Raw genomic sequence first — 25,561 nt, 5'->3', positions numbered from 1 at the left:
CGGGACTCCCCACCTTCGCGAGCCGCGCCCCGCTGGCTGAGGGTCAGAGGCCGCTGGGCGGGCGCCGGTGACGCTCGCGGAAGCGCCCTGTCCTCCCTCGGAAGCCGGCAGGAAGCGGAGCGGCGGCAGCCACGGCCGTGCGCCCCGACGGGAGGGGCGCCGCGTCGCTCGGTGGTGGCTGAACCCCTGCGGCGCCGCCGCCGGCGGCCCCATGAGTCGGGGGACTATGCCCCATCCGGGAGCGTGGGCGGACCAAAGTTGTGTGGAGAAGCCGGCTCCGGAGCCGGGGCCCTCGTCGCCGCGCATGACCAGAGCCGCGGCGCCGGAGGGCGGGAAGGCAGCGGCCGGTGGGCAGCCGCGGGCGGCGGTGCGGTGTCCGGCCGAGCAGTGAGTCGCGCGCGGGGCGCGGTCCCCTCGGGAAGGCCGGGCGGGGGTGGGCTGGGGTAGTCGGCAGAGGGCCCTCCGCACCCCCGATTCTAAGTGCGGTCGTTGGGGACAGAGGAACTTGAGGACAATTGTATCCAGTGTCTGAGTCCAAATGTTTTCCCGGAGGGTCCCTCTCACTAGTATGGTCACCCAGTGCCCCCTCTCCCTTTTTTTGGGTATCTATAATACATAGCTCCGAAGTTAAAGAAAGCTCCAGAAACTTGGGAAACAAACCCGAGAAGCGCGTTATATTATAACTAACTCCCCGTGGATCTTTCTTCAGCCTGGTAGGAAGTAAGGTTGCGTCTGTCACAGCCAAAGGAAAACCGAGCCACGCGACGTGTTTGTTCTTGGAAGACAAGTCGCCGCTTGACGAGCGTCCCACCTGTTGGATAGACTTTGGACGGAGTCTGACCCAGTTCTGCTTTGCTTGTTCACGGCTTGACTAGCTGTCCCCACTCCCCCTTTATGTTTAAATACCGAAGGCAGTGCCGGTTAGCTCAGTTCCTTACCGGACTGAAGAAGGCGGAGTAAATCGGCAGCGTTTATAGTTTCTGCAGGGGTGGGGGGTGGGGGTGGGAAAAGCAAAATATAAACTTGAAGGCTGAAACTTTTTCTACAGTTTCCAAGTTCTAAGCACATATAAATGCTTTCCGAATTCCAAAACTGAGGAAGGCACACCTATAACCAGTTTGACAAAAAGCTTGATTGGCTGGAAAGTTGAATTGTGAGATGTGTTCCAATGCGCTTATTTTTTTCTTTTGCATTTGCTAAGAAGGGGTTCCATTGCAGGCCTGTTAATGCAGATAGTGTATTATAATAACTTGTTTGCATGGTTCTTTACCATGGGCTATCGCAATCTGATTTACTGGAGTGGAATTAGCCACATTTAATGGCCACTGGGAAAGATTGAGAGTAAGAGGTCTCAAAACTCTGGCCCCGAGGAGTGAGGTAGGTGCGGAGTGAGTGAGGCTGACCAGGTGTGGGCCATGGGTTTCTGGAGAGCTGGCTTCATCTTTGTTGGGGGCATGGTATGCTAAGTTTCAACCTGTTATTAAACAGTAGTGTTTTATTTTACATTTTAATTGAAACCACCAAACCGACCCATGTGTAAGCTGGTGTGACCTGTGGCTGCAGTTTTGCTCCCTGGGTTGGAGACCTACCTCCGACTCTGCAGCCAGTAAAGGAGGCGGGCTGCCAGCCTGGCTGCTGGTCCATCACTTGTGACCCCACGTCGTGGCCCTGGCCTTCAGCCTCCGCCTGAGCAGTTGCATGCCCTTTGGGTAATGCAGAAACCATGAAGCCAGAATGACGTTCCCAAAAGTACACGTCGTTATTTGGCAACTTTTTCTTCTGGATGTGGCTTCCAGAGTCTGAGCACCTGGGAAAATGGGTCATGGTGTAGAAGGAACACTCCTTCCTGATGAGAGGTTTTGTGGCACAGGTGCCTCTTCTGTCTGTCAGTAGAATTATAGACTTATTGCTGAAAGGACTCTTAAGAACCCAGCCTAGGTTTGTCATTTTACACATTAGGAAACTGTGTTGCAGATTCCATAGGTACAGTTTGGCCAAAGAGACCCAGGCAGTAAAGTGGGTTTCAGGGCCAAGTTCTCCGATGCCTGGGTGGGAACCTCTATCCATCTCTGGCTTTTGTAGCAAGGCCAGGCAGAGGGGCATAATTTATCATGACAGCAGGCTTTTTTCCCTGGAATAGATGTTTCAGTTTGCGGTTTATTTAGAGCTTAAATTTTTTTCTTCCTGCTTTTGTTGTCTTTGATGACTTATTCTCCCTTAATTTTCATAAGAGAACAGAGGTGAGGAAGGGAAAAGCGATGAAGATAACTTCAGATGTCTACAGCTTCTCAACATCACATCTTATGTTTTGGGCTTTCTTGCCTATTATATGGACAGTGGGGCTATTTCTCTTTGTTCTGTGATATTTTCTTAAGGGTGAGAGAAACTGCACTGTATCATATAAACATTGCTTATCTCATAGTTTGCAATATGATGTGTGTGTGCACATCAGTTCTTACGTGATGATATATGCAGCCTAATCATTGGATGTAGATTTAGATAAATAGTGTAAGCCTGAATTACAATATTAAAAAATAGTTTTTAAACTCTGTTTTTCTGTCATTGGAGCCAATTACGTTCTTCCCACCCAAAGAATTGGGTTTGCCCAGCACAGGAATTGAGTAAAATATTTGCCCCTGGAAATTTGAAACACCATAAAACTGCAGCTGTTTTGAGATATCCTGTGGAGTCATTTTTAATACATTCAGTGGACAGTAATTATGAAGACAAGCCATAGCCCAACTTTTGCAGCCATTATTCATGTGGGATGTGACTCTGAAGGGTGCAGTGATGGACAGGGGAAGGGATGGCTTATTTCCTAGGCCGTACTCTAGGGTACTTAGTCCTTTAGGCTGAGCTCACTGCGTTTCACGAGGGAGGGAACTAGTGGGGAAGAAAGACATAAAAAAATCCATGGGTAAGCAACTTTCTAAATCTCCTTCCCTTCATCTCCACTCCTCCTTTCCTTTCCCTTTTCCTTCCCTTTCCCTCCCCTCTCCTCCCCTTCCCTCCTGTTTCTTTTCTTTCCTTCTTAGTTCATTTGAGAGCTGTGGTTGGCTTGGCATCCCATGGACAAGTCCTGAGGTTGGCTCACAAGATGACGTAGGGTCCTGTTTAAAGACATCTTAGGTCAGACCAGATTTAGTTGACTTGTTTTGAACCTTTCTCATTGGTTGTATGTGCAGGTCTCTTATGCTTTATCCCCTGTTCACTACACCCCTACGTTGAAACGTATGCTATGCCTGCTTCTTGCCCTTAGCTAAGCTAATCCATACTGTAGTCCTTGAGACCAGGATGGCCCTGGGACATGGTTGTGGGCAGGCCAGACATGCTTAGGGGATTGAGAAGTGAGACTATACCATGGCCCTGCCTGATGGTGGGACAGAGTTTGAATCTGGGGTCCATAGGCTGGCTGTGCGTCGTTGGGGGCGGGGGAGCATATGTCTGTGAACCCCTCTGAAATCGAAGACAAAATTTTATGTGTATTTATGTATTTCTGGGCTGAGGCTCTGATGAAAACTAGATTCTCAAAAGGGCTGTGAATACAACATTGTTAAACCATTGTTCTTGGGTATTGCTAAATATTCTATGGTGGCAATGTGTTTTTCCGCCCCCCTCACACCTTAGCAGCTCCTGGGGGCTGTGTTTGATGGGGTGAAAGCCACTCGCTCCTGCCCCTTCGTCCACCTAGATGAAGAGCCTGCTTCAGGGTCCAGAGCTTGGATGTCTCCGAGAATGAAACCTCATTGTTGAGGGTTCTGGGTTGTCCCCAGATACCTCTGGAAGTCACGTGGAGCAGCATGAGCCAGTCACGGAAAGTCCACTTACAGGAGCGAGGTGGAATTTTGGCCTGGGTGCCGGTACTTTCCTGCATTTGATGTGTTGTTCACTCATCTCTTCAACCGCTAAGTGGTGGAGAAAGGCTGGGTTGAGTGGTCTTTGCTTTTTCTGTGCTTGTGTGGGAAGGTGCATTGGTGTCACAGTGGTTGACACCGTCTCATCAGCACTGCCTGGGCCATTAGTCTTCTAGGACAGGCCAAGTTAAGCATGAACTGCAGTGTTTAAGTCCAGAGAGCTGGACGAAATCATACCCAGTTTAGCTTTTTTTGACAATTAAGGGGAAGTTGGTACAAATGTTCATAATGGTGAATGATTAAAATGCTGTCTTGTTAGCATAGACGTCAGCACTGACTTTTTTCATATTACACGTTTACTTATATCAGAAATTGAAAAAAATAGCTTCACAGAAATGTCTTCTGCTTCACTAAGCTCTGTGTTTTTAGCTCAGGGGTCGGCAAACTTGAGAGACAGAAGAGCCAAGCCTGTCTCTCACAACAATTTAAAAATTATTCGAGAGCCATAAAACAAAAGAAATCACCATTATAGATAATATCCTTAAAAAATTTTATAAATGAAACTATGATAGTTTTATTTTCATTTTCAATTTTACTTCAGAGCCACATGTGGCTTGAGAGCCGCAGTTTGACGACCCCTGTTTTAGCTTATAGCTTTTGTTCTTGGGAACAGTATAATTTTGTCCATATGTAGTAAACATTTTTAAATTAAGTTTTCAAAATTTTATTGTTATGCATGTCTTTGAACAGGAAGAAGAAGGTTATAATTTGGAAGGCAACATCATGCAATTTATTCATTGTTGTATATTGCTTTAATATTAAGAATAAAATATTTCATCTGTACCTTAAGAGAAAATGGGAGCTTGAATATACACTATGGTGCTAAACTAAAAATTTTCCACGTAGGAATTATTCGCATTTTGGTTTTAAAATTTAATTGAACTATATAATTGTGTGTGACTGGTCCCCAAGAAATCAAGTCACATATATGACTTCATTTTACTTTTCTTTAGAACTTTTCTGGGTATCTGTGTGTTTTCTAGAAGGAAACTTTGCTGTGGGAATCATTTAAGTCTGTGGGCTTCAGTGGCCTCTTTTGTTCCAAATGGTGGACGTTCCCCATCGTCACCCCAGCTTGGCACTTACATGATATTGCCAAGTTTCTGAAACTCGTGATTTTTATCTCACCATGTAATATCCCTTTTCCTATCATTGCTTCACTAGTCCCTTCCCATAACAAAAATTCAAACCTCTAGCTATTTCAGATTCGCAGCTTTAAACATAATTTCATTGTTATTTTTAGTTGTAATATTGGGCTGTCGGAAGTCATGGCACATTTTTGCAACAAAAAACATAGAAAAAATACGTCATGACTTTTCTGACAACCCGATATTTTGATACTTAAAAAAAGTTAAAGCAAAAGTTTATTGAGTGAAGTATTTTCTTAAATAAAATTAGTTTTATTTTTCTTGCTCTTACACCTCTCTCTTTCTCTTTTTCCAGTTGATTGTCCTTGTCGGATGTATATTTCATTTTGGCTGTTGAATGTCTTTTCTGACCATATTGATTTAGCTTTATTGCTTAAATTTAAAACGTATCTTCTTCTCTCTGAGGAAATAACAGCTTAAGGATAATTTTTAAGGTGGCTTTGAAGGCCATATTACAGTTTCCGTGGTGGCCTTGGAAAGTTAGCAGACGTCACTGGTGGCCATGGACATTAGCAAACATTTGTGCACAGGATTGCAATGAAACCTAGTGTGGCTGAAATACTTTGAATAGACTCTGAGCCCCATTCATCAATTTCTGCTCTGCTGCTATTGTATATCAGAATCACTGCTTTTTTATTTCCAATAATATCATTTTCTGTTTCTGTCTTCACTTTGTATTTAGTTCTGTTGGTTTCTTTCTGTTCCTCTTCTGTTTGCCTTTGTGGGGATTTGTGTGTGTGGCTGTACTGAGAGCACTATTTGTTTAGAGAACCCCATCTGGGCACTGGCGTTGTGACTGACATTTGGTTATTTTGTAGATTAAAAAGAAAGAGGACAGAAGTAGAGCCAAATGTGCGTGCAGCGTAGCCAGAGAATTCGCTGGAAGTAGACGTTTTGAAGACAAGTACATTCATAGTCTGTTAGAAGTGGGAGCTGGAAGAGGAACCATGTTGGACATATAGAAGAACTGACACCTTTAGTCACTTTTTACTTTGGGTGTTCGATGTACACGTATAGTCCTTGTGAATCTGGTTTTTGTTTGTTTTTAATGCTGGCACAGGCTCTGGGTGACATCACACCTTTTACTTGAAATCTGACTGGAGCCAGAGCACATGGAAAGTACCTTTTCCCTAATATGTCCCCCGCAACCCCACAGCATTAAAAAAATAGGCGTGCACACGCCATCTTCTTTATTTTAGAGAGGAGAAAAAGGATAAGGAATGATCATTGGATGAATTGTTTATTAATACTTTGTATGAATGAATATAGTGTATTAATAGGAATAGATAACTTTTTTGAGTGCAAGGTATTTTACATATGTTTATTCTCACTACACTCATTTGAGGTGGGTACTCCTACTGTCCTTTACAGGTGGCTAAATTTAGGTGCTGAGAGGTGTAGTTAATTTAGTTCCATGGTCCTACGTACAGCTAACAAGGACTGGAGTGAGGAGTGGTTAAACCGTGACATTCTAACTTCTGGGTTCCCAGTCTGCAGCAGGGCCATCACACAGCATGTCCTGATGTGTCAGGCAGTGAGCATTCAGACAGAGGGAGGAGGCAGAGCCAGTCACATGTGTGCAGCGGCGGGCTAGTGTCGGGCAAGGGTTTGGACTGGTGTGCGTGTGTGTAGGGGGATCATGGCGCACCGGCCAGAGTGTTGGGCTAGGTCCACATTTAGACTCCCTGCTCACTTGGTAGCCTTTGAGGGGTTTCAGTGGGGTGGGGAGAGGCAGGTATGTTAGAGCCTCCACTTCTCTCAGCACCCCTTCATCTGTCTGTCCTTCCCTCTCACCCCTTCCTCTTTCCCCCAACTGTGCTAGGCTGTGGACAAGGGGCGGGGGCGGTGCTAAGGGAATTGGGAGTGTTTCCGTTATCCACTTAATTCCTGTTGACCATATTTATTAACAACTTCCTGTGTTTCATTGTGGCTGGATCCTCCCGTCTCCTGTGAGGATGGGGGTGTGCTGTCATGTGGAGGGAGGGGGAAGCGGAGGGCCTGATTAGTCCTTGTGTCGGCATCAGCCCCTTGCCTTGTTTGCAGCTCTGGCTGTCTCCTGGACCTTCTGAAGCACCTGGCACCTCCAGTTCCCCAGCCTTTCTGGGGTTCAGGGTTTACTGGCCTCCCCTTCTGGCAGAGGGCCCTCTGCCTGCAGGCAGGACCCCTATCCTCCGTCATTGACTACTCCTTTGTCCACTTTTGGACTGTTTGGGTTGTCACGTGTCTTGTGGTTTCAACAAAGATAGTGTTTCCCATCATTGTCATGTGGTGTATCCTGAAGGGACAGAAGACACCCTAAAACCTGAAGTCCCGGTCTCCATCCTTGTCCAGCACCCAGTGGAGCTTTCTCCCTTCCTAGTACTTAGTAGGTTCTTGTTAGTTCACTGAGTGACACCACAGACTCTTTAGGAAGCAGTTATAGAAGTACCAGTTAGCAGTGGTGGCAGCAGTTAAAGTATGTGGGGCTGTAGGGATATGCTCAGCAGAACATGGGTGGCTGCTTGAATGTAGGGGTCCGGGAGCAGGTGGAGCCTCGGGGTGTTTTGTCAGCTTTGTGGACTTATACTAATTGATGCTCTCCTATCATTGTTTTTAGAGTAGCTGTTGTAAAATTTGCTTGTGCCGTTTTAAAGTTGACAATTGGCCTACACTCCTATATAAATACTTTCAATAGTGCAAGCTCCATTCTTAGAACTTGATAGAATTGTGACGGCTTCACTGATAAGATGCATGCTAAGATGCTTACATATGTAGTTGAGGCATTAATAGACATCACAATTAAAATAGCCGGGTAGTAAGTGGAGTGATGTAAAATGTCTCATTTAAAGTAAGAAACTCTGAAATGGGGTGATAGAAACACATCATCTAAGATGAAAGACCCATGTTTTATCAGATTGTTATCATGAATTATGAAAAAAATTAAGCTTTGTCTTATCAGTTTTTGTAAGCACCTGCATACTGTGATGAGGGGGGGTAAAGAAAATGTCAGTGCAGCAAATTTTTGAAATGTCTAATTTGGTGTGATTTCAGAGAGGAGGACATGTATCGTGACGAGTATGAAATAGAAAAGGAGAAAGAATTACTTATACATGAAAGAGGGTCATCAGGTATGTTTGGAATTATTTATAGAGTTCTTACTGTTTATAGTAGAAAATTCTGTTAAATGGGTATATCCATTCTCATAAAATGTTAAGATGTGCTGTCTAGGAAATATTCTGATGCATATGGCCTTATCTGCCTCTGATTATTCATTTTGCTAAAGTGTGTTTGGGAAACACTGTTTCCTGAGGTTTTAACATTTTAATCCAAGTATTCTCCCTGCGTTCTTTACGTTCATAGCATTTTTGCACCTGGGAAATTTGTTTAATCCTTTTACTCCACGCTCTCTCAGTTGATTGCCTTAGATTCTTAGAGAGTTTGGATTTGCGATGAAGTTTTTGTTTCAAATGGGAGGACTTATGGAGAAGCTGGCCCCTTGGGTCTTTGCATCAGATGGCCATATGAATTTGATGGACTTGTAAGAAAGAATGGTCATGGATCAGTAGCACTAATTCTCTCATTGTTTCCTGATTTTGTGTCCATGTTTCTGCCCAGTCCTGCCTGCTTTTCTCACTCCCACCAGGGCCCATGCGCCCATCATGGCTCGCGAGGGCGTTACTCGTAGCCTGGTCCACTGCGCGCATAGCCAGCGGGCTGCGTGTGGAGAAGTCCCTCCTGCCTTCGGAGGCTGGAGCCAAGTGGGGCTGTGCAATAGGTGATTCAAAGGGCCACTTGTTCTCTCATCACCTGTGTAACCTGTGTGTCCCACTGGTTTGATTTGAGCTAGCTTCTATTTTCTTTATGGTTAACAGAAAGTATTATGTATGTAATTAGAAACAAATGGTAAAGCGATACAAAGTGGTATAAAGCAAAAAAGTGGTATTTTGTTGATAATTTTCAAGTCTTCCTCAACAGGGAATTGGTGGGACTCCACTGTGGTGGCCATTGGAGGGGATTCTTTGTAATGGCTCAGTCAGGTGTGTTCCTGGGCCACACTGTCGGGGCCTCCACAAAACCCTGGAGGACGCTCGCTTTCCCTGCTGCGGTTGCACCAAGTTTGCTCCTGGTGCAGAGTCCTTCTTAGTCATGTTACTGAGGAGGAAGCACTGCTTTGGCCACAGCGTTCCTGCCGCGCGCACACACCTCTTATGTTCTCTGTCACTGTCGTGATGCTCTGCTGTCTGCAGGGACAGCCCTATTCAGGCATTTCAGCTTGTCGGGGGCCTTGTACTTCCAGCTTGAGTCTGAGATTGAAGTGGGCCTCCTTCGGGCCAGCCGAGTGGCATGTTGGTTAGGAGTTGGCTTGGGACACCAGCTCTGAGCAGCAGGGCCCCGGTTCGGATCCCACATGAGGGCCAGTAATGCTGCGCCCTCTACAGCTAAGATGGTGAACAACAGCTTAACCTGGAGCTGGGCTGCCGTGAGTCACCAGTGATGGTGTAGGCTACAGTGGGGTTGGCCGGCAGCTGGCGTGAGCTGCCGAGAGCCACCGTGAGCGGCCGTCCAATGGCCGGCAAGCAACTGCCTCAGCTGGGAAGAGCACAGTGATAATACCAACATGGGCCAGTGAAGCAACGTCCTCCACAACTAGACTGAAGAACAAAAGGACAGCAACTTGACTGTTCCCCTTCCCCAATTCCCCAATAAAATCTTTAAAATAAAATAAAAAGAAAGAAATGGGCCTCCTTCTACTCCTTGCATCTCAGTCCCCTGGGCCACTGCCTTCCTGAAATCATATCCTTTAGAAGGCTTCTGGAAGGGTCTTTTGGTGGGAAGCTGTTTGAAAATTTCTTTATTTCGCTTTCTTTCTTGAATAACTCCAGATGAATAGTTGTTTTCTCTAATCTTTTTGAAGGTTTTATTCCATTGTCTTCTGGTTTCTGTTGTAGTTAAAATACTGCAGTCAGACTAATTCCCTTTTCTCTTTGTCTTCAGTGTTCTGCTGTTGCTCCTGATGTCTCATAAGTATGGGTGTGGTTTTTTTGTTTTTTTATTTTTTAGCTGAGCCATCCTGCCAAGTGGCAGCTCAGCGGCAGCTCAGCTCGGGCTGGGAATCGAACTGGTGCCTGTTGCTCAGAGCTCACACTCTTGAGCAAGCTCTTAACCAACTGAGCCCCTCGGCTGGCCCTGGGTTTTTTTTTTTTTTTTTTAACATATTGCTTGAGATTTTTTTCTGTTTGCATCCCCAGATGCCTAGTTTTCATCAATTTGGGAGACTTCTCACCCATTATCTTTGTAAGTGTTGCCTTTTTCCTGTTCTCTGTTTACTTCTTCCAGAACTCTAGGTGTTTGCTTGCCCATGTTCAGTCACCCAAGGCTTTCCATTACACATGCTTTCACATATATTTTTTAATCTTGTGGCTTCTGTTGCATTCTGGACAGTTTGTTCAGATCTATTTGCTTTTTCTTCTTTTTCCATTAAGTTTGTGTCTGTGTCCCTCCCCCGCCCCCCCCCCATTTACGTGGTCTTTTTTTTGATAGTTTATTTCCTTTTGTTCATGTTTTTTATTTCTTTCTTTGTTTCTTTAAGCATTTTAAACATAATTTCCTGGGTCTGATAATTCCATTTTCTGAAAATCCTGTAGGTCTAATTGTGCCAGTTGCTGTTTTTTGATTATTTCTTGTTTCTTTGGAGTTTGAACTGTAAGCTCAGCTCTTGAGTATTTTTGTAGAGTTTGTGCAACTTGGCTTGAGTGTGAGAGAACTTGGCCTTGTTTCTGCCAGGCACGCAGGGTGTCATCCCCCTTGGGCCACTTTATGTTAGTTTCTAGACTTGCATTTCCAGGCGTGCAGCTAGTCTGAATTCACACCCTGTCTCTTTGTGAGAGCCAGCCTGTGGTTATGAATTCTCGGGGGAGATTTCCTCTCCCTGACATCAGGGCCCAGGGCAAGACAGACAGTTTTCTAACGCTCTCTCTTTGTTAGTGAAAAGGTTTTTTTCACCTTTTCCAGCAAACTGTGGTTCCCTGGCCAAATTCGACATGCCAGCTGATTTTGTAAATAAAGTTTTGTTGGAACTTCTTATTTACATATTGTCCATGGTGGCTTTCACCCAAGGTGAAGTTGAATAGTTGTGACCATCTTCGTGGCCCTCAAAGCCTACGTTATTTACTGTCTGGCCCATTATAGAAAAGGTGTGCGATGCTTGCCCTTGCCCACCCTCTGATTCAGTCTCAGCTTTCTGTAGGAGTGCATTTTTTAAATTCCCGTCTCCTGAGGGTCTAAATCCTTGTCTTTGTCACCCTTGTCTTTGTCACCCCATGGTGATTAAGGACCAGACCTTTTGTTGATTTCTTCCTGGTTGCCACTCTGGTTTTCAGCTTCCCCCTTTGGGTCGTTTTTTTCCTCCATTAGAAACATCTTCTTTGGAAACAGTCATCAATCTATGTAAATAGTTTGCAGTTTAACAAAGAAAGAAACTGTTGAACCCTAAGTTGCTGAGGCCAGGCACTACCTGTCTTGTGCCCCCACCCCTGGCCTCGAGGATGGCATGCAGTGGCTGTGGGAGCCCTCCTGCCAAAGACAAGCAGCAGGATGGGAAGTCAAGGACCATTTCTAGCAGCTGAGCAAGAGCACCATATCCTTACCCTCACTGCCTCATGTGGCACCTGACTCAACGCAGGTGGCCTGGGGCTTCTTGGCCCTGTGAGGCCTCCTGCCCCCACCCAGTCCTGAGGTGCTGAGGCCCATCACCTGCCCAGCTCTTATCTTGGCGTGTGCAGGAACAAGGACTGTGACCAAGGAGACCAGGAAGGCTGGACTTCCTTTGTGGGAGGCCCTTCCTGAGCGGGAAGTGTGCTCTGCCAGGTGGGAGAACATGGCCCAGTGTGTGTCCTGGGCTCCACATTAGCAATTCCTGTGCTTTGTAGGGAGGTAGTGGTAAGGCAGATGCAAAACAACTTCCCTCCACTAAGTGACACTCAAAAAATGTTTCTTGAATTTCAGCAATGATGGTTCTGTATTGCTGAACAGCACTGGAATTTGTGTTCTCTGTATATTATGGTTCAGAGGGCTTTCACTTTTAAGCCAATCCTGACTTATGCCACAGATAATGCCTCTATGTTGTCTATATATGTGTTACTTCCCCTTTTATATAAAAGGTTTATTTTCTTTATAAAAGGATTCCTCACCATGAGATTTTTAAAAATAGGCAGTTCTTAACATTTTGCATTAAAAAAAAAAAGATTTACCTCAACTGCAGGAAGGGCTCAGGGTCTCCTCTTTGGCGCTCCGTAATCACCCCATCACCCATCGCACCCTGGCTCGTGACTGCCTGTGGGCTTTCTTCCTCAGTACTCTTTAGACCCCTTCAGGACAGAATCTGGGTCTTTGTTCCTTCATATCTCTAGCTCAGTGCTTGGTGTGGATTATACTCCGTAAATATTTGTTGAATGTAATATAATATTTTTATTTTAAATGTACAGCTTCCTCTGCAGTATGTTGTAAAGTACTTCTGTGTTTATATCCTAATTTCTTTGCTAACGTTTACTTTTTTAGTAACTTAAAAAGGAAGTCAAGATATGCCTGAGAATTTACTTCTCTTTCTTTTTAAAACACACACATACATACGTGTGTGCATGTCTATGCATATACCACAAAATCCAACCCCAGGCCTCTTATGGTAAACAAGGAAAATCTAAAGGCCATAGTCTTATGTATCATTTGTCTGATCGTAAGTTGCATTATTAATTTTGGGGAATGTGTTTTAGAGTTGAATGAGATCTGTATTTCAACTAATGTTCAGACCTCCGTTCGTTTCTGGCTTATTATCCATAACTTGTAGCCTTTGGGGACCAGGGTAGGATATAAATAAATAAAGACAATTAAACATACCTATTGTTACAGAGGTGTTATCTGTTTGTATCATGGATGTAGAAAGCTAATGACAAATCACTGGATATACTTTCTCATCGCTGAGACTGTGGCATGTTTAATTGATGAGAACAGTATTCATGGGCACCCGTGTCAGTGCAGTTGCCGGTGCTGAGGACACAGCCAGGAAGCAGAAGCAGCCCTCGCACTCGAGGAGCTCACTGGGTGTGGGGAAGGTGGTTGGGGGATGCAGGGAAAGAAACGTGTCAGGCCTTGATCAGTGCCAAGCAGGAAAACGGAACAGTGGAAAGGGAATAGAGTGAAAGTGTGCTTGTGACATTATGATATGGGGCGTCAGGTGAGCAGAGACCTTCGTAGAATGTGGGAGCAGGTACCTGAGGAAGAGTGGATGTGGAGGAGGAATACAGGGGAGGCTGCAGGTGGAGCAGGAGCCGGCAGTGTAGGGTGGTGGGAGTGGGGCCAGGGCAGGGGCCTTGTAGGTAGGAAGGACATCAGCCCCCCCCTCCAAGTGAGATGGGAGGCCCTGGAGCACGCGGCGCCCACGGGTGATGGGTGTCATCGCATCACTCTGGTTGCCATGTGCAGAACGGTCAGCAGGGTGTGGTGACAAGGGAGACCCGTTGGGAGACCTCTGTGGCCATCTGGGAGCGAGGGGATGGCAGTCTGGACCAGGTGGTGGGCAGGGAAGGGATCCTGGATTTGTTTTGGAATGAAGTGAGAGAGAAAATAACCCACATAAAGCAGTATCCTTATTCTGATTATGCTTTGTTTCGTTATTTCGCCCTCTCCCCCTTTTGTTTGATTCTTTAACAGAACCCAGATTAAGCGTAGCTCCTGAAATGGATATCATGGACTACTGCAAAAAAGAATGGAGGGGAACTACGCAAAAAGCCACATGTATGAAAAAGGTATGAGACCTAGATGCAATATTTAATGTCTTTCAAATAGTCCACCATAGGAGATTATTTTATGTGTCCTTTTATATTTTTAGACGCGAATTACGAAACTGCTGTGACACTATGTAAATCTTGGTGTTATAATTTTAGAGCTAAGGAAACAGTCTCCAAAGATAAGGGACTTTTTTTCAGGTCACAGTCATAATATAGAATCAGTATCAGCTTTTCAGTAATTTGATTTCTTTGAAAAGCACATGAATGGCTCTGTGCTGTTTATAGTTGGGCCAGCCACTGCTTGTCCTGGTGTCATTTGGGAATGGCCTTCTGGCTCGTTGAGGAACAAGATGTCATATCTGCTGCTGTCCCCATCGGGTTTGGTTCATGCCCTCCAGACCTAGGGGCCTAGACCCTCCTGCACTCCCTACGCAGAGGTATCTGGAACTGCTCCCTTCATTTAGGGCACCCCAGTGCCATTGCATAGATTGGTGACCCTAAGTTAGTGTCCAAGGCCATGGGACGTCGGGGATCCGCATGACGTGGTCCCCCAGGTCAGGTCTCTTGGCCACTCCCACTGCACAGCCAGCTGAGCAGCACACCTGTTGGTCCGCCTTGTAAGCATTCTGATTCCAACATTCCCTAGTGCTTTGACCCATGTGAAATTGCTGCTATTCGACTGTGTCTGAGTGATAAAAATGGCAGTTTCAAGCTAACACTACCACCACCTCTTGTCACCTTTATGTTATATCCTTTGCTCATTTTTCTCTTGGGATGCTTTACATTATGAATTTGAATGCACTTCTTGTGTATTAGGGATATCAACCTATCATATTTGATAGAAATTTTTCTAATATTTTTTGTTTGGCACTGTATTGTTTAGGATTTTAAATTTTTAAACATTTTTTTTTTAAAGATTTTTTTATTGAGGAATTGGGGGAAGGGGAACAGACAAGTTGCTCTCCTTCTGTTCTTCAGTCTAATTGTGGAGGATGTTGCTTCACTGGCCCAAGCTGGCACCATCATTGCGCTCTTCCTGGGCGAGGCAGATCAGTCGCCAGCCTCTGGACGGCCGCTCACTGCGGCTGCTGGCCACTCACGCTGGCTGCCGGCTACACATGGTAGCCCATGACAACCCACTGCAGCAGGGACTACAGCCTACGCTGTCGACAGCGACTCACGGCAGCCCAGTCCCAGGTTGAGCTGCCGTTCACCCTCTTAGCTGCAGAGGGCAGTGTCACTGGCCCTTATGTGGGATCCAAACCAGGGACCTCTGGCATCCCAAGCCAAGTTCTTAACCAACGCGCTACTCAGCTGGCCCAAAATTTTTAAACATTTTAATGCATTTGTTCTTTTCCTCAGAGCTTGTTTTTGTATCAAATATGGCACCTCAGTTACCCATGGCTGCCCTGAAATGGGCAGATCTTAACTCAGAGTGTCGCTGCCACTTCTCAGGCTCTGAGAGCAGATTTCAGTTCTGTTCCCTGCGAGTCTGGACTGCAGGCTCTTCGTGTCTCAGGTCCTTGTTCGAGAACTCAATCATGAAATACGTGGGATTCTCAGTTCCTGCCAGAGGTTAAGAACATTAAAATTTATGGTGTCTGCTGGATATGCATATCAGCCACTCAGATTTTCTAACAACCTCCAGCCCGGTATCAAACTATTATAGATAACCAGAAGGCCAGGCATTGAAACCACACAGGCACACCTCATTTTATTGTGCTTCACTTTATTGCATTTTTCTTTTTTTGGTTTTGTTTTTGCAAATTGAAGATTTGTGGCAACCCCGTGTCAAGCAAGTCTTATGGGTCCCATTTTCCCAGCAGGCTTAGATGGTGGTTAGCATTTTTTAGCAATAAAGTGTTTTTTAATTAAGGTATGTATGTTATTGTTTTAGACATAAGGCCATTGTACACTTAATGAGGTATAGTATAGTGTAAACATAACTTTTATATGCACTTGGAAACCAAAAAATTCATGCAAATTATTTTCAATTCACTTTATTGAAATATTCACTTTATTGCACTGGTCTGGCAGTGAGCTGCAATGTCTCCAAGGTCTGCCTGTATTTTCTCATCTTCCCCAGAAATGCTTTCACTGACTCGCAGTTTTGTGACCTCAGACTCTTTAAAATGTCTGTTCTAACACTTGGCCCCTGAAGGTCCATAATTGAAGATGTCTCCTAAGTTATCCAAATATTCCATATTTTGGAACTCATGCTGAAATCACTCCTCTGTGATTTTAGTTCAAAGGAAACATTTGGCCCTATAGTTGGACTTTTTGGTGACCAAGTAATTAAAGGTATGTCAGTTAGAAAAGCGTCACATTAGGACCCGAGGCAGTAATTAGAGCATCTCAGGGCCTGATGACAGCTTGGGCCTCAGTTTGTTTTTAGTCTTTATTTGTCTAATTGTCAATTTTTATTTTGGCTAATCATTTGGAAGTGTGTATAAATCCAAATTTAATTTTGAGAGTTTGATTCACCTCTGAAAATAGCATGAGTAATGTATGCATTTGGAAAGGTGCAGTTGCTGTCGAACTACCTACCCATCATGAGTGTTCAGGGTAATTGGGAGTCTTCCATGGGGCACACTGGTAGGCGTGAGTCTACTTAATGGACCCTCTAGGTTGCAGTGGTTGGACCACTAAATAAAACGCGATTCTCAGAATTTTATTATAAAGTATAAAGAAGTAGTTTCATATCCACTTAGAACAGCGTCCTGTGATTGAACCTTGAAAACCACTAATAATGAGGGTCCAGTACTTGGACACAGGATGACTGTCCGCATGGTGTCCACCCAGGATGAGAGTAACACCCTTTCTTTGTGTAAGTGCAGGGTTTTTAGTGACTGTCAAAGAAGAGCAGGATGAACAAAGGACTGGCAGGATGGGGCAAGCGAGCTGCGGGGAGCAGTGAGACTGATACTCAGGCCACCTGAGTGCCTGTGGCCCAGGTCACTGGGATTCTATAGTGTCCTTTCTGGATATGCTTCAAAATGGTCCATTTAGTTGGCTGCTTTTGAGTGACAGGCATGTCACTGAACATTTTCATTTCTTCTTTTCACTTGCAGACTGAACAACAATAATTAAATCCACTTTTTAAAAAAGTCTTAACAGAATTATCCAGATATCTCCTAGCATGTTGACTTTTTTATGTACTGTGGAAATTTGGGATTTTGGTGTTTTTTTTTTTTTAATATAGAGATACAAATTTAGTTCATCTCTGCTTTCCCGTCTCTTCAATAAAAGAGTGTAGGGTCAATTTAAACACAGATTAAACTCTTCAGAATATTGGTTATCAATAAGTGGCTGTTGCCATAGTTGCTTGGAAAGGGACATACAACACCAACTTTGGGGTGGTTAGTGTTGTAATAATACTTGGTGTATTTTTTATGTGTTTCAGTGTATTGTGTTTGTTACATATTTTGAACAGTACTAACGTTTGTTAATTTCTTTTGATGAATAAAGAAGGAATTAGAATGTCTTACACAGAGGACTCAGTCAGCCTTATTTCCTGTCTTCCAGTGAGCAGGGGCACATTTTTTCCGCAGGAATAAACACCCCCCTGAAGTCAGCGACAACCATATTGAATTCTTTGATGCTTCCACCCAGGGCTATGAAGAGGTATCTCAGAAGTTCACGTCCATAAGGCGAGTCCGCGGGGACAATTACTGTGCGCTGAGGGCCACGCTCTTCCAGGCCATGAGCCAGCCGGCAGCGCTGCCCACCTGGCTGCAGGACCCGGAGCTCACGCTGGTACGCTGCTGCTGCAGGTTTGAGTCCGCAATGTTTCCAGCCGTTTTTGTGAGAAAGACTTCCCATTTCTGCCGGTGCTCTGTGTTGGTGCTGTCTGCAGCATGCTGTCACCATGTGGGTTTGTTGGCTTTTGTGTGGCTGGCGTGGTTTTGCATAGTAAAGCAACCAAAAATAGTTGGTATTTCCCAGAAGAGAAAAATGATAAAATGTATATGAACAATTGAGCTAAATTAGAGAGCAGGTGTTTAGAGTTTGTAAGAAGCACTTAGGAGCAGGTTGACTTCAGTGGTGGGTCTGTATTAAATGGGTTGTGTGTTGTACTTGCTGAGAACCCTCGGGGGTTTTAGATGCACATTTCTGTAGTTCTAACTCGAGTTCCAGGAATGAGCGCCCTTTGCACAGTGTGAGGCAGATTGGCGTGCTAGGTGGTTGAACAGCAGCACTGGAAGAGAGAGGGTTCATGTCACCTTGGGAGGGGCCTCAGGGGGAGGTCTGTGTTGGGGCTGTGTGCCATGCCAGGCCCTCTTCAGTGTTTTAAATCCACAGTGTGGTACTGACACCCAGGAAGTCACCGTATCAGTGTGTCATGTGTCTATGACACACATCAGGTCACATAGTAGGTTGGATGATAGAATATCACAGAAGAGTTTGGTGGGTGGGAATAATTGAGCAAAACTGATACTATGATGTTAATTGGAAGTCAGGTGCTTTTTATTTTTTAAGTTTTTTTTTTTTTTTAATTGGGGAATTGGGGGAGGGGAATAGACAAGTTGCTGTCGTTTTTTTTTTCACTGGCCCATGTTAGTATTGTTGCGCTCTTCCCGGGTGAGGCAGATCGGTCACTGGCCTCTGGACAGCCGCTCATGGCGGCTCTTGGCAGCTCACACCGGCTGCCAGCCACACACGGTAGCCCATGGCAACCCACTGCAGCCAGGGCTGCAGCCTATGCTGTCGACGGCGACGCACGGCAGCCCAGCTCCAGGTTGAGCTGTTGTTCACCATCTTAGCTGTAGAGGGCAGTGTCACTGGCCCTCATGTGGGATCCGAACCGGGGCCCTGCTGCTCAGAGCTGGCGTCCCAAGCCAGCTTTTAACCAACGCACCATTCGGCCGGCCCAAGGTGCTTATATTTTTTTTAAAAAGCCAAAACAAAACTCAAAGTGCTAGCTGTGGAGATCTGGTTTACCACAGCTTATGAGGGGAGGAAAAAAGGTGTCAGGATCTTAATTCAAGCCCAGTATGAGCCCACGTGATGCAATGGCCGGCAGTGATAAGGGAGCCCTGTTTTCAAAGGCGTGCTTCTGAGACACAGGCAGTGACAGTCCCATCTTGAACTGGGCCGGTCAGATCCCATCACAAGCAGTGAGTGCAGCTGTGTTCCCGTATCCTCAGAACAGATGGGAGTGTGACCAGGACGAGTCATCTCGTTTTGGGAACAGTTGAAGGAGCTAGAGTAAAATGAAGAGGACTTTTAGAGAAAACCGGTGGTCCGCTAAGCTAGTTAGATGCCTGGTAGGTGAACAAGGGATCACAGGACCCTCAAGGGGCAAAACCAGGACCGGTGGGCAGAAGATGCTGCCTGTCCATCCTGTGATGGTCCATTTTATAAACTGGTGTAAAATCAGCACGCCTGTATAAACTGGGGAAGATGTTTGTCTAACAGAGATGCATGTCATCTTAAGCAGATTTCTCAGTATTAGCTTCTTTATTTTTTTGATATGGAGACAAAAGCAGTTTATCTACTAGGTTATTTTTCCTTTTCAAATCATGACATTTATAAGTAGTGAAATATTTCAGAATTGTTGATCACTTAGCAAAAGCATGCCTGTGGCTATAAGACACTGCTAGGAAAGCACACATTAGTGATTTCACTGTTTTCTGCTTTAACTTCTGTGTTTGACGACCATAGCTTAAATTCTAGATTGTCACATAGAATCCTTCTCAATTTTAGGGTGAATTTTCCTTTGAGTCTTTTCCTTTAAGGCTCTATTTAGGTTTATGGATTTAGTTGTCATTAATGAACTTCAGTTTTTATATTTTCCAAGAAACTGGTGCAAGTAGTGCTCTGCACAATTTAAACATATAAAATATGGCCCATAAAAGTAAAGTACAATGTCCCTTTGATTTTACTAACAGGATACTATTGGGTAAGATCAGCTGCCATATTAAAAACAAAGTAGATTGCTACTTTTGTCTGATCACTGTTAGAATATGTTCCGCTTGTGAGCTGTGAGGCTTGAGGGGAAGGTGGCTTTCCTGACTTGATTTGAGTCCCGCGGAAGCAGTTTTCAGTTCTCAAATGCTCTTTCCAGTTCCTGCCCTTTTCTGTGTGTATCAGCCAACAAATACAGCTCTTCTCTTGGGCACATAATCAAGTTGGTCACCGTGGTATGATTTCTGTTATCTAACTGTTATTGAATGCCAGGAGGCCCGGGTCACAGAGAAAAAGCCAATCATACCTGTGAGTTTCCTGTTTAAGTTTATTAAACTTTACTTCTGTTGAATGTCAGCTGAAGAGATGACATTGTTCTTTCCTTGCTCTCCTCTGACTAGAAGACTTGTCCTCCTGTTGGCTTGCCAGCCTCCGGCTATTTCCCTTGGTTTGAGCACTTTATTTGCAGGGTCAGTTTTGTTGTATCGCCTGAGCAGATGAGAGATGCACCACCTGGTTCACATTCAAGGTGCCAGTGCAGGAAGGGGTCCCCAGACTTGGTTGTTGCACTTGACCAAGCTGAGTTTTAGGCACCTACCCTCCTGTGGATGCCATTGCATCCTGTTGTCACGGACAAGGGCCTCGCTGAGTGAGCAAGTGGGGGACCCAGTGTGACTGGAGGACGTTGGTGTGGCACTGTGCAGATGGACGGGTGGTGAGGCCTGCAGAGGCTGGCGGTTCGCCCGTGGTTGTGAGGTGGCAGACCACCTCGCCCCGGAAGTGGGGTCTTCCCACCTCCAGATACTACTGTGTAACTCCAGTTAAGTAAACATCTTAATATTTATTTGTTAACACACATGCTTAAGACAAGCAGATGGAGTGATTCTTAAATAACTATGGCTACAAAACAAGACAATCTTACAGGAGTTTTGGTATGAAAGTCAGGGTGCCCATCCGCTATCCCTCTTCCTGATGTGTCAGGATGACTTGTATCCTGCCATGTTAAGGAAAGCCCTGCTTGCTGTTAGAAATTGGTATAAATTATTTGTGCTAAGATGGGGTAGGCTTGCTATCATAAACACTTGGACCACAGCCACAATAAGTCTCTGACAGTGGATCTACCTCAGTTTACCCTGGTCCTTCTGAAATGCCACGGGCCTCTTCTGACCACTACCCCATGTCCAGTGACAGTCACGTGTCCTGGCTGGTTCCTGGCACAAACGCCTCTGGTTACTGTGTGTCCATGGGCCTTTTAGAAGTCCTGGGGACACCCAGCGCTGCTGCCTGCAGGCAGGTTGGAGGGACTGGTTTCAGCATTATTAGGGTCTCCTGAACTGCACTGGCTCTAAGTAACCCACCTTTTCAGCTTTAGGGGCCAGACAGGGCCTGGGACACCTGAGTTTTTGCATGAATTTCACCCAGAACTAGCCTCAGCCATGGCCTGCAGGCCCCATGCTGTGCCAGACATCCTTGACCTCAGTGTGCATATCGTCAAGCATAATTTGGGTGAACAGAGGAGCCATGTTTTGTTCCCGTGGGGCATGCACCCTCTAGCTAGCCGTCTGAGGGTGTGCTCTGTAGCCTTGCGCCCTCTTCTGTCTCTCCTAGAGCAGCACATTGAAGGGATGCTGGAGAGCTGGCTGACAGACTCTCCCCTCAGCCTGGGCTCTAGGAGGCCCCCCCCCCACCTTCCGCTGGTGCTTAGCCCCTCTGGCCTTGCTCCCTTCCCGCCTGGGAGGCGGAGCTTGTCCTCTGCCCCTGACAGGTCAGCCTCCCCTCACCTCCTGTCTCCCTGCCTGGGCTCCCTGGGTGTTCCTGCTTCTGTCCAGATCCCAGACTTGATGGGTGACTGCAGTCAGATCGTCCACCCTGACCCCAACCTTGGAGGTGGCTTGGCCTGGCTTGGAACCTTGCCTGGGTCCCCGAGAGGTGGTGTCCTTCACGGAGGAGTCCTTGGTTTCCAACTTTGCTGAGTTTTAGAATGTCTTTGAGTGTGTGGGACCTGTGACAGTGGCTTAGAGGGGGTTAGATTGTACTGTGTATTGAAACTCATTTGATGAGTTCGTTTTAGGGATGACATTTTTGTTATTTGCTATCCCTTTAATCACGGAGGCAATTTCCAGAATTATGGACACTTGCTAGAGAAAACAGGCAGTTTTTATAATTCAGTCACAAATAATATACTTAATATATATTAATATATATAGCTTAATATACTTAAGCTAATGACGTAACTTTATTCTTAAATATTTTCCATCATTTTTTCTTAACTTAAATCTTGTGTCTTAGTCAAATTTCCCTTATTCTAACAGAAGTCCAGTCTCTGTGTGTAGGAGAAACAAATGGCTATTTATGTGTGTTTTATGTATTAACGACCCCTAAAAGCATTCAAAGTTACGTTCATTTTTTTTCTTCTGAATAAATAATTTCAACTCCATTATTCTTTCCTCGTAATTTCTTTTTCACACCTCTATTTTTGGACTTTCTCCACCATCTCTGCATCTCCCAGAAGCATACGTCCTGAGCTGGGTGATTAGTCTACCACCGTCTGACCAAAACACAGGAGGAACGAGGAGACAGATTTTATTTTGGTTTCCCTCTGTGTGATTAGATCTCGGGTCTCCCGAGTTTTCAGCTGTCTTTTGTGCTTGCTTTTTCGATGCCTGCACAGTGTCACGTGATGCTCAGATGCTCTCCTGGGCTTCCCTTGACCCCGGTTCCCAGCTCCCATCCGTGTACCCACATTTTCTGCTCAGTTGCATTTCTTTGTGCCCAATTGTGATTTCAGTTTATTGCCACTTGAGGGCATTTTAGGTTCTGGTGATAAACCTGAGAACCTCATGAAGGTTTGTAGCAGAGCTGCCCACATACTGCCGAAATGCCGGCCAGTGTGGGCACAGAGCTAGCTGGCTCGTGGGTGGGTGGTCATTTGTCATCAGGAGACGATGAGGAGACACAGCCCTCCCCCTCAGTGAGTGAGTGAGTGGCTTGTCTTCACTGGTAACCTGAAGAGGAATTCCTATCCCAATTGGTTTTGATGTTTCAGAGATGAAACTACCTTCGTTTTGCATGATTGCTATAGATTGAGAAGGCAAAACTGGAATTACCATTCATGAAAGGGTCTTCAGGGTGTTCAGGAGAACTGAACATATGGTCTTATTTAAAACTCTGTAAAACTCAGACGATCTCAGGTTCCACAGAGGCTGTTGTAGGAATTAATTATTCTTCCTTCATCTTTTGACTTGGAGGTGAACTTTTTTTCCTTTCTAAGTGTTATAGCAATGATGCGACGTGCCTGTGCCAACCTAATTATGTGGATTTTTTCCTGACACACCCAGACTGTTAGGAGAGTCTGAGTTCCCATGCTGCCATCGATCAAGTTACGTCTCAGCTTGCCTTTCAAACTCCAGATTCCACTGATGAGCTGCTCCAGGAAGAAACCAGGAATCAGGCTGAGCAGTAGTTGAGCTGCCACTTCTTTAGTGAGCTAGGCCATCACAGCTCCCGTAACCTTGCTTCTCTTTCTCAGTTGTATTTTTTGTCTTATTACGTTGATTAAGCAACTAAACTAGATACAGAATATTAAAACTTTGAGTATATGTGCTCATATCAAAATTAGGTTTTATTTTCTTCATCAGCAAGGGAGCAGCTTTTTACTTTCTCCTGGACCATCTCATGTGTCCCGAAGTGCCTTCTGGCATCTGGCGTTCGGGGGTGGTAGGGAGGCTGCCAGTGAGCCCACAGGCTACCTGGTGGGCTCTGTGGAGACACGCATGGGCTCTTCTTTACGTGCTCCCACAGAGTGCTGTGTAGGGTCCTGGCTGGGGCTGCCGCATAGCAGGATAGGTCGCAGCCAGGACCACCATGTCCTTGTAGCTGCCCTCCTCATGGTGGTACTGTCTGAGATCCCGACTTCCAGATTTAGGTCCTCCATCCTAAACCCACATGACAGATCTGCAAGGATTCATTCTGGAAACGAAGTTGGGTTTCGTAGGCTTTGTGGTTTCTTACAGCTAGGACCATGTGACGAGCTTTCTGGAATGTTAACATCCTTTCTCTCTCTGTGTCTTGATACTCCAGTTACCAGAAAAACTCATAAGTAAATACAACTGGATCAAGCAGTGGAAACTTGGACTGAAATTTGAGGGGAAGAGCGAGGATCTGGTTGATCAAATCAAGGAGTCCCTCACTCTGCTGCGGAAGAAGGTTTGGAACGTGCAGTTGCCTTTCTCTGATTGGTGCAAAGCTCTTCTCCTAATGCCCCAGCAGACACTTCTTAGTCCTCACCTAGTGGATTACCAGGTGCTCTTGGCTGGTTTTTAGGCACAGTAATTCCAGGTGAACACATACTCTTCCAGTGAGGCCTTTGGTAAAATTGAGAAGTAGCAGCAGCATATATTCTCGAAGGAGATAGTGTTTAATGAATTGTTTAACTTCCTTAAAAGGAAACCTTAAAATGTAGTCTTTGTGCTAAGTCAGACTGACAAGTTTCAGGGGTACGTTTAGTCCATATTTCTTACAGTAGTATTAGGAATACGACTTTGTACCCCATCAGCTCCATGCCACCCCCTTGGACTTTCAGCTCCGTGAGAGACTGTTCTGTTCATTCCTTTATACCCAGTGCCCAGACCCAAGCCTGACATATAATAGGCATTCGGTAAATATCTTGATGAAATGAACTGAGGGCCCTGACGTCCTAGAATCTACTTTGTATTTACAAACATAAGAAATGTTTACTGGAAAATACACTGTCCAAGGAAGACTAGTGGTAAGGAAATGGGAGGAAGGGAAGAGGGATTCTGTTGTTGCTGCGTGTTCAGCAGAGCACAGGATCTGCTGTGTCGGAGGTCCCCGTCCCTGGGTCAGTGGAGGGTGGAGGGCCGGGCTCTGGCCCTACGGGAGCGAGGGGGAAGCTTCTTCAGCTCGGCTGCTGGTGACGGTTTCCTTTTTATCTCTTAAGTTCTTGTGCAATTGCAATTTTTGCTATTTTAGGTGTGTCTGCTGTAACTAGATCCTTATTTTTGGGAATGTTTAAGTGATTTCAATTTATAATAATGTGAAAGTTATTCATTAATAATCTGAGCCAGTGTTACTAGCACTTCCTATGTGCCAGGCTGTACACTAAAAAGTGTTAGTGTTAGCTTCACTACTACCAAGGTATTGTTGCTGTGGTCTGCTCCATTTTACAGATGAGAAAACTAAGGCCCAGTGGTCAATTAATGCCCTGCAAAAGCCACCAGCTGCTCGGTGGTGAGGCCTTCATTCCATCCTGACTCTGACTGGCGGCTGGATCTACTTCTGGAAAATATGAGCTGTTCCAGCTTTCAACCAAAATATTGGAGAGAGTCCTATTGCCATTTAATTACCATTAAAATTTACTCTTGAATTTAAAATATTAATGGTTTTTGAGATGAGCTGTAGTTACTGGTGATTCATAGGACTAGCTTTAAGTTGGCACCTCTTATTATTCACTTGAACTTTAAAGCACATACATTTTTAGGGTTTCCTTGTTCACCGAAAGAGCTTGTCTGTGTTAGCTGAATACCTAACACTGCTTTTGCTTAATCAGGAGTCAGTAAGGATATCGTGAATGGGTTTATTCATTTGAAACTCACTTATATTTTTAAGAGGTTAGAAGGTTAACTTTAGTAAACGCAAGTTCAGGAGATCCCACACTCCGGCTTGCCCATCTTCATTTTTGAAGGTTGGCATTGTGTTTGTGAGTGGGAACTGCGCCTGTAAGCCCCTCACGGGGAGAAGGGATTTTAGCTTCCCTTCACAGCCTCACTCACAGTCCTCCCTCTCTCTCTCTCTCTCTCTCTCTCTCTCT

At 45.3% G+C, this 25,561-nt stretch overlaps 1 protein-coding gene across 1 annotated transcript in view; it reads left to right on the top strand.

Annotated features, from left to right (window-relative positions):
• Positions 1-41: 41 nt before the first annotated feature.
• OTULIN (OTU deubiquitinase with linear linkage specificity) overlaps positions 42-25,561 on the top strand; it is a 29,040-nt gene continuing 3,520 nt past the window's right edge. The window contains exons 1-5 of the mRNA XM_019646215.1: positions 42-387; positions 8,093-8,169; positions 13,748-13,842; positions 17,437-17,580; positions 23,812-23,937. Coding sequence (XP_019501760.1) covers positions 212-387; positions 8,093-8,169; positions 13,748-13,842; positions 17,437-17,580; positions 23,812-23,937 — 618 coding nt within the window. The 5' untranslated portion in view covers positions 42-211. The remainder of the gene's footprint in view (positions 388-8,092; positions 8,170-13,747; positions 13,843-17,436; positions 17,581-23,811; positions 23,938-25,561) is intronic.

This window comes from Hipposideros armiger, unplaced genomic scaffold, assembly GCF_001890085.2.
Source record: "Hipposideros armiger isolate ML-2016 unplaced genomic scaffold, ASM189008v1 scaffold_98, whole genome shotgun sequence".
Classification (NCBI taxonomy): Eukaryota; Metazoa; Chordata; class Mammalia; order Chiroptera; family Hipposideridae; genus Hipposideros; species Hipposideros armiger.
This window is presented reverse-complemented; position numbering and strand designations above follow the sequence as displayed.